The sequence below is a fragment of the Hyaena hyaena genome, unplaced genomic scaffold (assembly GCF_003009895.1).
Source record: "Hyaena hyaena isolate Hyena2069 unplaced genomic scaffold, ASM300989v1 scaffold_650, whole genome shotgun sequence".
Lineage (NCBI taxonomy): Eukaryota > Metazoa > Chordata > Mammalia > Carnivora > Hyaenidae > Hyaena > Hyaena hyaena.
In genome coordinates, this window is record NW_024081283.1 from 194,330 (window position 1) to 208,760 (window position 14,431).

Consider the following 14,431-nt stretch of genomic DNA (forward strand, 5'->3'; position numbering starts at 1 on the left):
TCTCTAGCCCCGCCTCTCCGCGATCCTGTTCTCTACTTTGGCGGCTACTGCGGGGCCCATTCCTGGACAGTTCGGGGTCCTAATCTTAGCTTCCAGCCTCTGCCTCTTAGGCCCCACCCTTCTCTTTAGTCACGCCCCTGATCCCTTGGCCGCGCCCCTTCTTCTCCCATTAGTCCCACCTCCCTCCTCTTTCATAGAAGCGGAGGGGTAAAGGGGAGGGCTATGTCAGGCAAGATCTTAAGAACTACTACTCCCGGCATACTCCGCGAAGGAGTTCTCGCGAGTTGCGAGAAGACACGTGCGCGGAAGGAGCAAGCGAGAGCTGGCAGCAGAACTGGAATAAAGGGACCTAGTAGTGGTAAAGGGAGCTGATGGAGGGGTGGCAAAAGGGGTAGAGGGAAGAGGACCGCTCCTAGACCGAGGGCTGCGCGGAGGTCCCGGCTGGCCTTTCGGAGGTCTGCTCTTGTGTTAGCCCCGCAACCGCTGGCTACGCAAGGCTAGGGTTTGTTAGAGTCAGTTGTAGGGTTCAGAGGGTCAGCAGTCAATCCTCCGAATCCAGAGTTTCAACCCTTGTCGCCAGTATTGGGACTCAGGGGGTAGTAGATTCCGTGTTTGAGATGCCAAGGAAGTAATGTCTTTTGTTTCGGGATTCATCACTTAGAGGTTAGTCTTAGGATTCAAGTTCAGCATATAGAGGGTTTTTGCACGTACTTGGGATTCATCAGATGCGGATCAGTGTTACCTTATTTCTAGGGATTTACTCTTAGGATTGCAGTTAAATATCTAGGGCATACTCAGGATTTGAGATTCAGTATTCAGGGTTCACCCTTGGGATTCAGGGCTTAACGTGTCCAACATAAGAATGTAACAATTGGAAATCATTGGGTTTGGGGCTTCGGGTTCGAGGTTTGGGGTCTAAGAGGTCTATTACTGAGTTTCTTAGTTAGCTAAATTTGTTTATGGCCACAGAGAAGCCTGTTGGATCAAACTGCAAGGTGTGAATTTCAGGATTTAGGAGAAACCACAGCGGGGTTTTAAGGTCGATTGGAATCTGGGTTGGATTTGACCTGTATGGGACGTGTGACGGGTTGTGTCCAGGGAAAGACTACATTGAATTTTGGATTTACATCCTGTGAGAAGGCTATTTGGGGTTTGGGGTTTGCTTGGGATGTGGGTTCTTGGCTTGGGGTGTGAGATCTGAACCTGATTTCTCTGTTGGGGTTTGAGGTTTCAGTAGCAATTGCCATCATGCTGAAAGCTGTGATCCTGATCGGAGGCCCTCAAAAGGGTGAGGAGCCCCGGGAAAGGAGTAGGGAGGTCGGGCTGGAGCGGTTGATGGAGCAGAGACCGAGGGAGGGAGGCAGGAAGCTGAAATGGGCTTCTCTCTCCTCCCTCAGGGACTCGCTTCAGGCCTTTGTCTTTTGAGGTGCCCAAACCCCTGTTTCCAGTGGCAGGGGTCCCTATGATCCAGCACCACATTGAGGCTTGTGCCCAGGTAACCCCAGAGGCTCCCCACTCCCACCTCACTTCCTGCTCATCTCCTTCATGTTGTATGTCCCCCTTTCCAATCATATCCTGTTCCCACCAGGCTTTGCTCCAAGGACTACCACTTACAAATGACAGTATGAACGGTGTCCCTCAAAGTTATGCAGTGCAACTGCCCTGCTGTCCTTCCTAATCTGGTCTCTCATCTGGCCTCTTCTTGTTTAGATTTCACTCCTATTTTTAAAGCATGGAGTGTGAGAACACGCCGGAATCTTAGAGACCATTTAAAGCTGTAGCGTGAGGAACCTTAATGACGGAACTCAAACCCTTGCTCACTCTGGAGCTAATTTCTGTCTTGCTTTTGGCATTGGGAATGGCAGGGTTTTATCCGAATCCAGTCGCTGCCTGCTCTCAGGACTTGAGTAGATTTCCCCCCCGCTTCGTGAGCCTTGGTTTCCTTATTTGTCAAATGGGGTGATTAAACCTACTTTGTAGGGTGACAGAGCTTAGAGATGAGGTTGGTAAAGTGCCTCGAACAAAGTAGGCACTTGATAAATGGCACCCTTATCTCATGCTGATCTCATGCTCAGATTGTCAGATAATAAATATGGGGGGAAATGAAAGGATTATCATTTCATGCAACCTGGTGGGCAGAATCTTTCCTAGTGTGATTGATCCTCAGATGCGGGATTGGGGTGGGGGGAATAATAAAATAATAAAAGATTGAACGACCAAGGGGCAGACTTCCTCTAACTTCCGTTTTGTCTGGAGGAGAAATCAGGCCAGAGAGGTAAAATGAGTGCCCAGGGGCCCCACAGCGGAGACCAAGAACTGTGGTCTCTGGACCCTGGACGGTTCCAGAGGATCCCCCAACATTCCCTCCCATCAGATTTTTTCTTTTTCCTCTTGTTCTCAGGTCCCTGGGATGCAGGAGATTCTGCTCATTGGTTTCTACCAACCTGATGAGCCCCTTACCCGGTTTCTAGAGGCTGCCCAGCAGGAGTTTAACCTTCCCATCAGGTGTTTGGGCACACGTGCCGTATGGGGGTGGGGGACGGTGACCTAGGCCACAGAGTGCTTGTGAGTGGGTCGAGTCGGTGTTGACCAGACTTCACCCTTCTATACTGGGAGGCTTCTTGTTTGGGCCTCTCGGAATCCCTGAGTATGTTGGCCTTAGGCAGGTGTACTCCTGGGCGCAGAAGGGGTCAGGTGCCAGGCTCAGGTTATCTGCCTCCCTTTGATCTCACCAGAGCTGGCTCTGGGGTCCCTGGGGACAGGTACCTGCAGGAATTTGCACCCCTGGGCACAGGGGGTGGTCTCTACCATTTCCGGGACCAGATCCTGGCTGGGGGCCCTGAGGCCTTCTTCGTGCTCAACGCCGACGTCTGCTCCGACTTCCCTTTGAATGCTATGTTGGATGCCTTCAGACGCCAGCCTCACCCTTTCTTGCTCCTTGGCACCACGGTGAGGGGGCCAGAAGGGCTGGAGGGTGGAAAGGGGGTGATCCAGAGAAGGTTCTGGAATGCAGAGTGTAGGGGAGGCAGGGGCAGCCCAGGGGGCGAGAGTGGGAACCGGCAGCAAGAGGGAAATAAATGTGCGAGAAAGAGAAATCGCAGCAGTAGCAGAGGTGGTGAGGTGGCGGTGGAGACCCTGAGCCCTGTGGCTGCCTGGAAAGAAGGAGGGGGAGGGCAGCTGTCAGTTCTCCCCCTGCTGAAGGCCTGTCAGTGGCAGAAATACATGTCAGGTGCCGCAGAGGAGGGAAAGCAAGCTAGAAAACAGACCTTGCTGCCCGGGAGCGGGCAGGTCATTTTGGTGTGTCTGTCTTTCAGGCTAACAGGACACAATCCCTCAACTACGGCTGCATTGTGGAGAATCCACAGACACACGAGGTGAGAGCAGGGAGGGGGCTTGCTGGGTTCTTACTCTATGTCATCATTCCCCCACCCCTCTGCCTCTGGAGAATGCTGGAATGCTGGGGGTTTTTTTGTTTTTTTTTAAGCAATTTATTTATTTTGAGAGAGAGAGAGAACGTGTACATACACATACACACACACGCGCACACACACACACACACACACACACACACGTGGGGGAGGGGCAGAGAGAGGGAGAGAAAGAATCCCACGCAGGTGCCATCTTGTCAGTGCAGAGCCCGATGTGGGGCTCCATCCCGCAAACCGGGAGATCATGACATGAGCTGAAATCAAGAGCCGGATGCTCAACTGACTGAACCATCCAGGCACCCTGAGAATGCTAGCTGGGCCCCAGGGCTGTCCCACTGGTGGGGCATACCCTTGGCTGTTCGTCTTTGGTCCCTTCTAGAGAGATTGGCAAAGCGCTAAGGAGTTTCGTTTCCCTGGGGTCAGTGCCCTGATTGATGTATGCGCAGGGTGCTATGGGAACACAAAAGGAGGCCCACCCCAGCCTTGCCTGGGTGGGGGCAGGGAGAGCTCCCTGAAGGAGGCAAGCTCTGAGCTGAGTTAAATCCACATAGAGGAAGGAGGAGACTGGAAGGCATTGCTGGTAGGGGGTCTGAACGGCAAAGCAGAGGCTGTCTGTCCTTGTTTGTGAAACTCCCGGCCCCTGAGCCCAATTGACTTTCACACCGACCTTTAATTTGCTCAAGCTTTAGTATTAAAAATACATCTCAACAGGCACACACACGTATACATACACACATACACATAAACATGTGTGATTTTTAAGTTTTATGCTAGGCAGCAGCTAGATGTTAGAGAGACTGAGCCAAAGAAATATAATCCCTGCCGCTCCGGAACCCCCAGTCAGTGGGAAACACAGGCACAACTCAGACATTGCAGATGACACAGGTGGCTCAGTGCGGTGTCGCCAGAGGCCACGGGTGCCCAGACCTGAGAGGCAAACTGTGGGGCAGGACTAGATTAGAGGCAGTGGCAGTGTCGACTGGGTTTTGAAAGCTGCGTTTTCTAGATGAAGAGCTGAGAAAGGGCATTCCAGGCGCAGGCACGCGGTGGCATTGAATTGTGCTCCGAGGGTGCTGGGAGGTGGGGAGGAGTGGGAAGGGAAAGGCACGAAGTTGGGGACTTATCTTGAAGGTGAAGGGCAGTGACTGACTGCATTTAGGAAGACTGCCCTGGCAGCAGGGAGCTCCTGGAGATCTGAAGGTCTCAGGGGGTGGTGACAGCGGCTCCTCCTCTACCAAGCCCAGCCTGCTCTGTCCCCAGGTCCTGCACTACGTGGAGAAACCCAGCACTTTTGTTAGTGACATCATCAACTGCGGCATCTACCTCTTTTCCCCAGAAGCCCTGAAGCCCCTTCGGGATGTCTTCCAGCGTAACCAGCAGGATGGGCAACTGTGAGGCGGGCCCCATGGCCCTGTAACCCAAGTACCACCCCGTCCTAGACCCCTTCACCCCCTCACTCCCACCCCCACCCCCCAGTCTCTGCAGGCTCCATCTCTACCTGCTCACCTTCCTCCTCCCTCTTCCTTTCCTCTTGTCATCCCCAGCCTTGCCTTCCCAGCCCCTCCCCTTCTAACCTCATTCTGTCCCTCTTCCTTATCCATCCCAGTTCCTCCTCTGTCACTGCCTGCCCACTCCCCTTCTGGTCCATTTCTCTCAAGCCCTAAGTGTCCCAGAGATGTCTTTCAGAACAGAAGGCAACACACACACTTGGGCGCACACACGCTTGGGTGTGGAGACATGCGGGGAGGTTGGGGGGGAGACACACACATACACACAGACACATACTCTGTCAGGCTGAGCTCCCCTCGGAGCATAGTGCCCAGAGTCCTGCTGGCCACAGTCTCTTCCCCAGGTCATCCTTGTAGGCCCAGGACCTGTTTCCCCCACCCCCACGGGTCCTGCCCTTCACTCCCTCCTCCTCGCCTGGCCCCCCATCTCATGCCTCAGTCTCTCACTTCCATCCATCTCTGCTTTTCTCTCCATCTCTCCTGGCCTCTGTCTGTTTCTGCTGAGCTGGCATCTCTACCATCTCTCTCTCTCTCCCTCTTTTTCTGTGACTGTCTCTGCCCTCACCAGCTGTCTTCCTCTGGGGTGAGTGTCTGTGTTTTGTTCCATCCCGTGAGTGGGAGGGTAGCCGGAGGTGGGGTTTGGAGGAGTGAACAGGGAGGAGAGGAGGAAAACGGGAGGAAGCTATGTCTGGGTGAACTCCTCAGACATGGGGCAGAGATGGGGTATGGGTCCATGCCTGGGGATCCCCTGGGGGGTAGCACCCTAGCTAGGGGCGGGAGGGTGATGTGGGCAAGGGCAGTCAGAGAGTCTCCTGGGACATAAGCATCCTGTTGGAGAGGATCGGACCAGACCTGGAAGGGGGGTGGGATTCCCTCAGGTTCCTATCCCTGAGGGGCTGCGTTGGTCTCCCAGGCCGGCTCAGCCGGGGAACTGATGCCCACGTCCTCTCCTCTCTGCCAGGGAGGACTCTGCAGGCCTGTGGCGGGGGGCAGGCACCATCCGCCTGGAGCAAGATGTATTCTCGGCCCTGGCTGGGCAGGGCCAGATCTATGTACACCTCACCGATGGTATCTGGAGCCAGATCAAGTCTGCAGGGTACGTGTGCCTCTGCGAGGTGACTGGGGGTTGAGACTTTCGGGTGGCCGGCACCTGCTGGGCCCTGAGCTCCTCTTCCACTTCGTGGCCCCCTCCAGCTCAGCCCTCTATGCCTCCCGCCTCTACCTGGGCCAGTACCAGCTCACTCACCCAGAACGCCTGGCCAAGCACAGCCCAGGTGGTCCACGAATCCGAGGTACCCAGCCTGCCCCCTTCCTCATCTTTACCCCCAACCCCAGCCCCTTGTATCCTCTGAGCCATGACTCCCAACCTCAGATTCAGAGGTGAAGACTCAGTCCCTGCCCCCAGATCTTCTCTTCTGCTTCTAGGAAATGTTTACATCCACCCAACAGCCAAGGTGGCCCCATCGGCTGTGGTAAGTGGTGGGCCAGGCTGTCCAGCTGGGTGGGGTGGTGCCAGGCACTTCTGAGCTCAGAGTGCTGGGCTCCATGTTGTCAGTCCATTGTGTGGCCACAAGCAGGTCCCTTCCCCGCATCTGTTCTATGATGAAGGGGTTGGATTCGGGTTTCTCCAAGGCCCTCCAGGGCTCATAGTATGTATTCCTCTCCACAGCTGGGCCCCAATGTCTCCATCGGGGAGGGGGTGACCGTGGGCGAGGGCGTGCGGCTCCGAGAGAGCATAGTCCTCCATGGAGCCACGCTGCAGGTAGGTGGCTGGGCACACGCAGCAGGGCGTGGCACCCCGAGGCTGGAAGGGAGGGGGTGAACGGGGGGGCGGGGGGGCTTTGCATCTGGCCCCTTCTACTCCTTCACTTTACACTGTTGTGTTTGGCAGGAGCATACGTGTGTTCTGCACACCATCGTGGGCTGGGGGAGCACTGTGGGGCGCTGGGCCCGTGTGGAGGGTACCCCCAATGACCCCAATCCCAATGACCCCAGAGCACACATGGACAGTGAGAGCCTCTTCAAGGATGGGAAGCTGCTGCCGGCCATCACCATCCTAGGTATGGCTTCCTAGGGGATGGGGGGGCCATGGAAAACCTCCGCGGTGACAGCTTTGCCCTGTGGGGAGCACGCATGCACGTGCATGTGTGTGTGCACGCGCATGTGTGGGTGCACATACACGTGCGTGTTTACTCCTTTAGCAAACATTCACCAAGTGCTTGCTGTGTGCCAGGCCCTGATTTGAGTCACTAGGGGCAAGAGGCCAGGACACAGATGGGCCGGGAGGGATCCCTCCCGAATGGCAGTGGCCCCAGCTCCTGGCCTCTGGTCTCCTTCCCCGTGGCTTCCTCCTGGTGCCCTCTTCCCCCCTGCAGGCTGCCGCGTCCGGATCCCTGCTGAGGTGCTCATCCTGAACTCAATTGTTCTGCCACACAAGGAGCTGAGCCGCAGCTTCACCAACCAGATCATCCTCTGAGGGGGGCTGCCAGAAGGCCCCCAACTCCTACCCACCCCCCTCGAGGCTACTGCCCGCACGGCCGGCCTCTGTCCAAAAGGACCAGAGGAAGCCAGGCAGGCTCTTCACTTGTCAGGAGCAACGTGGGTGGCCGGTCTCCCCGGCCTCCCTCCTCACTCCCTAATAAACCCCAGTGAACCTTGGAGCCAGCACGGACTCCCGTTTGTGCCTGGGCTGGGAGGTGGGGGTGGGGGCAGCAGGGGGGCAGCTGAGTCAGGCCCCCCCACATTAGCATTTAAATTGGAGTCATCGCTGCCGGCTCATGAATAATGAATCTGGAGTCCTGGTAAATCTCCCCCTCCCAGTGCCTTTAGCCTCCTGTGCTCCTAGGGAGGAAGGCCCCCAAGGCTCCCAGCCTGCCTGGCCCCCGCCTTTACCCGCACTCCAGCATTGCTGGCTTGCCAGCCTCCCAGTTCCTCTTCACTGGCCCTGGCTCCAGCTCTGAGTGGAAGGATTCTGAAGGGAAGGGTGAAGGATTTCGGTTGGGCCGTGCGCGGGGTGCTGGCGGTGGGCTCAGGGACGCCTCAGGCCTGAGATTGGATCACCCGGTGGTTCCTTTCCTGTTTCGGCCCAGCCCAGCTCCAGCCAGTTTTCCGCTTTGCCAGCTCCATCTGCTCCTAGCCTCTTGGCGGGGTGGGGGGTTCTCCCCGCCCGAGGCCTGGTTGGTGTCTGTCTCCTACTCCCCTGGCAGGTGGGACAGACCTAAACTGGTGCCGGAAGCACAGTGGGGTCCCCCTCGTACTGGGAGGCGAGGGGCCCTGGCCACCCTCCCGCCACCCTGACTCTGCCCTTTGGGAGGTCTAAGCCCTCTCCGCATTCCTGAAGCCCCAGAGAAACGCAGCCGTCTATCACGTTTGCCCGTGACCCCCATGTGCACCTCTTGGTGCCCCCCCTCTTTCCCCAGCTGTGGGTGCGGAGCTTAGTTGCCAGATGAGCTGGTAATGATCGTAATCTGCTAATTGAGAGGAATCTAATTACCCAAAGAGAATGGGGGGGCAGGGCGTGGGTGGGAGGGAGGAGGGGGTCCTGGCAGCAGGCAGGGGTGGCGGGCGGCAGGGTGCCGGGGGCCTTGTCATCAGCACCAGGGTCTGGGACAGAGGCCAGGCTTTCAGAGCTTCAGAGCTGGGCACTTAGGAAGATGTGCTTTCCCCAGAGCTAGGCTGAGGGAAGTGTGGGAACTTGGACTAGAGGTGACCTCCCCGTCCCCTCAGGCCCAGCAGGCTGTATGAGAGCCTGTGTGAAAGGAGCCAGGTTTCAGCAGTCCCGACCTCCAGCCTGCCTGACTCAGCCCCTTTCCCATTTCTTGTCTCTGCCTCCAGCCCAGACCTTCCATTATCAGCGTGGGCTGGGAGGGAGCAGCAGATGCCTACGCTAGGCCTGGGGTCAACTCCCTGGGGGAGCTGGGAGAGAGATGGGCTATGGGGCTGGGGACTGGGTCCCTTCCCTGCCCTCCCCCCAGTCCTGACCCTTCTGTTCCAAGTGGTTGGCAGAGGCCATAGCAGCTCCATCATAAATATGATAATTTAATTATTTTCTCAGCAAAACACCGTGAAATCCAATAAGTCTGTGTCAGGCCCTGGCCCCTGGGACACCCCTCCTAGGCCCAGTGGGGGTGGGGAGAGGCACTGGAAGGGGAAAGGGTCAGTGTTTAAAGTGTTGGGGGGGCTAGTGTAGCTGAGATCCTTGTAACATGCCCCCTCCCACCAGGCTGCTGTGTGTGTGCTCAGGCAGAGGTGGGGGTCCAGGAAGGAGCTGTAATGCCCTCCACTCCCCTCCAGCCTTGGTCCACCCCGGGAGGGACCCAGCATCCAGTCCATGTCTGATGGCAGAGCTCAGGATGTGGGAGCCCCCTTCACCACCTTTAGGTCTTCGTTGGCCCTGTACAAGTAGGAGCCTGATGCCCCCCCAAAGGGTTTGAGAAGGGAGAATGGAGGGAGCTGGGGTGGGAAGTGGGGGTGAGCGGGGGAGGGGTGCGCTCCTGCCATTAGTGCTTTTTTAGGTTTCCATAAAAAGATGATTCTGTAAAATCAGCGAGGGGGAGCAAGCTGGGGGCTGGGGAGGGGGGCAGGTCCCTGGCACCGAGCTGGATGGGGCTATGGGAGGAGAGCTGGGGACCGGGACTGCGCTTGGAGAGAAATTTGGATGGGCTTCAGGAGCCAGCGAGGGGGAGAGGCCGAGCCAAGAACACAGATTGGGGGGAGGTTGGCCAGGCTGGGGTGGGGTGGGGGCAGGGCCCTCATCTCCCTCCTGTCCCTTTGGCGGAGCTGACCAGGGCCCCAGTCCCACCCCCATCTCCCTCCCCTCCCCCAGGCGCTTAGCAGCCATTATCGGGGGAGCAGATTGCGGCCCCCTCCCCCTCTCCGGAAAGCAGGCACAGCTGGGGCCCCGCCACATCTGCCGCATCAGCACGGAGCACAGCTGGGTGTGCCCAGAGCTGCGCTCCCCAAAACACAAAGGGGAGGGCGGGGGCCAAGGAGAGCCCAGACCCCTGAGACAGACACACTGACACCTCTGCCAACAGACACATACTCCTGAGGCGAAGCTACACCCACCACCACACACGCTCCCTCCAGTGCAGACAGGAGAACTGACAAACACGCAATTACTCTGCCCCGCCTGCCACCCCCGCTCCCCTCCCCCCGCCCCTTCTTCCTCCTCCCCTTCCTTCCCTCCAGGCTTCCCCCTTCGCCGCCGCCTCGGCCACCACGACTCCGCGGGAGGGAGCAGGGGCCTCACCCTGCCTGAGCACACCTTTCTGGGAGGCTTGGGGAACGGGAGGGCAGGAGGTGGTTAGGGGCCACTGGGTCCGAACCGGGAGCCTGGGAAAGCCACTGCCCTCCCTCCGTCCCCACACTCCTCCCTACAAAGAAATCCCTCTCGAGACATTAGTTCTTGCCACCCTGGGCGTGATGGGGTCTCCGTCCCGGGGCGGGTGGGCTGAGCACTCTTGACGGTTGCTCCCCACGGCAGAGTTCCATGGGCCACCTCAAGGAGGCGCTGAGTGCCCTCTGTTCTCCAGCCTGGAGCTCAGAGGCTCCCGGGGCTGGCCCCTGCCATTCCCACCCACCCAACCTGCCCTGCTCCCCCGTGCTTAGCTCTGCCACCCTTGGTAATCGTCCGGGATGGGGGCTTGCCAATAGTGGCAAAGTCCCCATGCCCCGAAGAGATGATCGGGAACCCTTTCTTTCCTTCCTGCCAGGCAAGAGCCACCTCCTGGCCCCTGATTTAATCTTGCCCCCTTCGCAGCCCTTGTTTTTCCTGCTCGCCTCCTTGGCCCTGATGTCCTGCCCTCAGCCCTCTCCTTCCTACCCCCCACCCCACCCCTCGGTCCTGCTCAGAGCCCCCGCCTCCGCCCCTCAGAGCTTTAATCCCTCCTGCTGCTGTGCCGCCTTATCTGCTCCCAGCAGCTTTCGCTGCTGCAAAGCCCTCTCCCCCTCCTTCTCTGGATCTTCTCCCCCTCCTTCCCTGGCTCCCTCTTCTCTCTGACCAGCACCCCCCACTCCCAGCCGGTCTGTCTCTCAGGCCTCCACGATGGCTCCTGCTTGACCCCAGATTTGCACTCCAGTGCCCTTTCCCCCCCTCTCCAGCCTCAGTTCTGAGGTTGCCAGGTGCCCACCCATTCCCACCCTGGTCTCTTCCTACCCCACCCTTACCCCGCCCCTCCCCCAAAGGCCCCACAGACTTGGTCAGTTTCTGGTTAACCAAGATTTTTCACCTTCTTCCTTTCCTACTCTCCCTTTCCTGGTCCCCTCTTCAGTTTCTCCGGGCGCCTGCCCCTCGATCTTGGACCTGGGTCCTTCAGCCCCAGTGATCCATTGCCCTGGCTTGGCCAGCCCCAAAAGGGGATGGGGGGTGGGAGGTAGGATGAGCCACAGGAGATCAGGCCAGGTTGGCCCCAGGACAGGGTAGGGGGTGCAGAGTGCTGGCGGGCAGTGGGGGCAGGGCCTGGCGGTGGGACGCTAACCCTCTTCAGTCGCCTCAGATCACGTCCGGGCCTCCCCACCCCCTTCACTGGAACTCTCATTAACCGCTTCTCCTGCCTCGTCCGCGGCATAAATAACCCAGATAAATCAGCCGCCGTCCGCCCCCCGCCCCTCGGCCCCCGCACAGCCCGTTTGTCACCGCTGCTCGCTCACCAGCCAGGCCTGGCCCAGTCCCGGCCTCCACCCCCCCCCACACTTGTCCCTTCCCGCCCACGTCTGTCCCGCACTAGCTCATCCCTTGGTCCACACCAGAGCCAGGCCTGGGACAGGTGTCTGGGCTGGGAAGGATGGCAGCGTGTCCACTGGGAGCCAGGGGAGGCTGGGGACTGTCTCTAGGAGAATGCTAAGAGTTGGGGGGTGTCACGTCATTTATGTGCAGGCCACCCAGGAAGGGAGTCTGAGGCCGACACAAAGGTGAGAAGGGGCAGGTGCAACTCAGCATGGGGGGGGGCTCTCTGCTGGGAAAAGAGGCGGAGCCCTAAAAGCCTGGGTGTAGGAAGGATCTTGGAGGCTCCCTTAGGAACCCCCAAGCTGGATCATGAGAGGTGTCTGGGTCTGCCTTTGAGCCAGTTTGCCCAAATAAAAGCTGCACCTTCTCAGGCGCTCTCTAAGAACCCTCTGTCCCCCATTCCCGTGCCCTGCCTTATCTGGCTGCACAGATGCCGCTGTAATCTCTGCCTCTCAGTCCATCCACCGCCATCAGGAGGCCCTAGTTCACCCTCTGGGGGATGGAGATGGGTGGAGATTAGACTAGGAACAAATCTGGGAAATGGGGACAATTGGAGAGCAGAGGAAGCGTGGCTCCGACGCCCCCTCAGTCCCGTGCCTCTCTCTCCTGTGCCCCACACCGACTCTGGAACCGAGTCCCTGGCAGACCCTCCCCCTCCGCTCATACCCAGCTGAGGTCTTGGCCAACCACACTTTGGCCCTGATGCTCACTGCAGGGGGCAGGTGGTCCCTGGGGAGCGGGCGGAGGAAGCCAGGAGGGGATGGGGGAGCTTGGGCGCAGGGCTGGGGGTGGGGGCGGGGAAGAAGCTGGGCCGGGCCCCAGGGACCAGCTGGGCAATGAGCCGGGGAAGCAGCCGGGAGGCTAAATGAGGGAGATTATCACCCAACTGCAGCCGGGCAGAGAGGAAGGCAAGCAGGGAAGCGGGGGGGGGGGGGGGGGGGGGGGGGGGGNNGGGGGGGGGGGGGGGGGGGGGGGGGGGGGGAGGATGGGGGCCAGAGGGGAAGGGGGTGTCGGGGGCAGGGGAGACAGAAGAGACTGGAGGGGGAGGCACAGGATGGGCTGCAGGGATGTGGGAAGGGGACTCCCACCAAGCGTAACCAGATTCCTAGGGGTCTGGGAGAGGAGGTGATGGGGACCTGGGGACAATTGGAGACAGCTGGCTGCGGTGGGTGCGGTTCTACTTCCCCATGGGCCTGAACTCTCCTCTCCACCCACCCCCCAACTTTGTGCCCTCCACCGGAGTGTAATTTGGGCTGATGATGACGGAGGCCAGCACGTTAGGGGAGTATGACCCCGTGATCTCAGTGGATCCCAGGGCAATTTAGGGACACGCATTGAGTGCTGGGGAGAGCTTGGGGGGCAGCTCCCTGATTTCTTGGCAGAGCCCCAGACTGAAGTAACCTTAAAAAAGCAATTAAATCACCTTAAAAAAAAAAAACCAGTAAAGAAAAATCAATACTAGAAGAAAGGGGAAGAGAGGCTGGGGGAGGAGGAGGAGGTGGGGCTGAAGCACTAGAAGGGTCTAGGAGTCTAGCCAGGAGGGCAGAACAGGGCAGGGAGCTGTCTGGGTAGGGGGTAGAGAAAGGGGCACTGTCTGTGGTCACTTGGAGACTCTGAGTGCTAATCCCCACTTTCCCCTCTGGGAGTCCGCCGGCCAGTGCAGCCCTGACCCCCAGGGGCCTTATCTTCCCAGCTTGGGGAGCTAGCTTGGGGAACTGGCTTTTGTGGAAACGGCCCGGTACCACCCCCCCAGCCCCCTCCCCCCAACAGGAAGCTACTTTGATGAGCGGCTAGGGACAACACAGCAGGGTGCCAAGTGTGGCCAGGGCAGGGTTGATCTGGTCTCACAGCCAGGGGGGCCCCAGTGGTTCTCTACAGCACCCACCCCATCCCTGGGTAGCCTCCCTCAGGCCCCTCCTCCGGGCCCAGGCGGGGGCTGCGTGCGACTGCCAGGGCAGGCCTGACACAGGGGAGGGGTGGCCTCTGGGCAGCGGGTGGACCTCGGGCTCTAATCCCCAGCAGCTGCCGTTTCCCTCAGATCGATTCCCTTCTCACTTTTTTTTCAGCTGCTGGTTCCGAGGCTTGGATCGATGGAGCCGCCTCCCCCGCCCCCCTGAGCTTCCTCTCCCTGCTGCTCATTAGTGCCCCGATTAATCAGCCCCCCCTTTCCTCTGGGGGACAAGTGCTTCCTCCCCCACGAGGGCTCACGTTCCCACGCGGGCCCCCCAGAACACAAGCTGCTCGCCAGGAGCACCCCAGCCGGGGAGCACCAAGGCATTTCCTCCCGGGCTGCCAACTGGGGCCCCACCCCTGCCTTCGATAACAACCCACAAGCCTGCTTCCCTTCCGCAAGCCAGCAGCCTCACCAGGGCTCCCCTGCCCTCATCTGCTGGTGGCCCCCTGCTTCAGCCTCTGGGATAGTGCTCCCCATCCAAGCCCACATGTTTCTCCTCCCTCCAAATCCCCATCTGGGCTCTTCCTCTCCCTCCATTCCACACCCTCTCCCCCATCACACCTCCTCCCTGCCCCTTGGCCTGTTCACCCAACACCCTCCCCCAACCCCTAGGCAGGCATGGCAAAGGATTTGGGAGCATTTGGGGCAGAAAAATGTGGTCACAGATGTTCAAGCGGCCAGGGTGCCCTCTGTCCCAGACACAGGAATGACTGAGTTTAGGGGCGGAGGGGTTGGCCAGCATCCCAGGATGGGCGGGGGTAAGGCGGGCAGCAAAGCTCCGGACCAGTCAAGAATCTTGGTGGAGTCACCTTTG

At 59.1% G+C, this 14,431-nt stretch overlaps 1 protein-coding gene across 5 annotated transcripts; it reads left to right on the forward strand.

Moving 5' to 3' along the window:
* Positions 1-273: 273 nt before the first annotated feature.
* Positions 274-7,600, forward strand: GMPPA (GDP-mannose pyrophosphorylase A). Of its 5 annotated transcripts, none has more exons than XM_039216687.1 (13): positions 274-358; positions 1,228-1,288; positions 1,398-1,495; positions 2,402-2,505; positions 2,763-2,949; positions 3,315-3,374; positions 4,689-4,819; positions 5,898-6,032; positions 6,131-6,228; positions 6,362-6,408; positions 6,606-6,698; positions 6,828-6,996; positions 7,312-7,600. In XM_039216687.1, the coding sequence occupies exons 2-13, from the start codon at positions 1,249-1,251 to the stop codon at positions 7,410-7,412; spliced, it is 1,263 nt and encodes a 420-aa protein (XP_039072618.1). In that variant the 5' UTR covers positions 274-358; positions 1,228-1,248; the 3' UTR covers positions 7,413-7,600. The 5 variants fall into 5 exon arrangements, with proteins under 5 accessions (XP_039072618.1, XP_039072621.1, XP_039072619.1 ...); XM_039216688.1 differs by lacking the exon at positions 274-358 and adding an exon at positions 365-663; XM_039216689.1 differs by lacking the exon at positions 274-358 and adding an exon at positions 379-455.
* Positions 7,601-14,431: the final 6,831 nt, after the last annotated feature.

What these genes read in the sequence shown, in the direction of transcription:
- GMPPA (XM_039216686.1), top strand. Translation starts at nt 960, where the DNA reads ATGGCCACAGAGAAGCCTGTTGGATCAAACTGCAAG. An exon ending in AGGTGGCCCCATCGGCTGTG is followed by an intron (nt 6,409 to 6,605) that starts GTAAGTGGTGGG and finishes TCCTCTCCACAG; the next exon opens with CTGGGCCCCAATGTCTCCAT. An exon ending in GCCGGCCATCACCATCCTAG is followed by an intron (nt 6,997 to 7,311) that starts GTATGGCTTCCT and finishes TCCCCCCTGCAG; the next exon opens with GCTGCCGCGTCCGGATCCCT.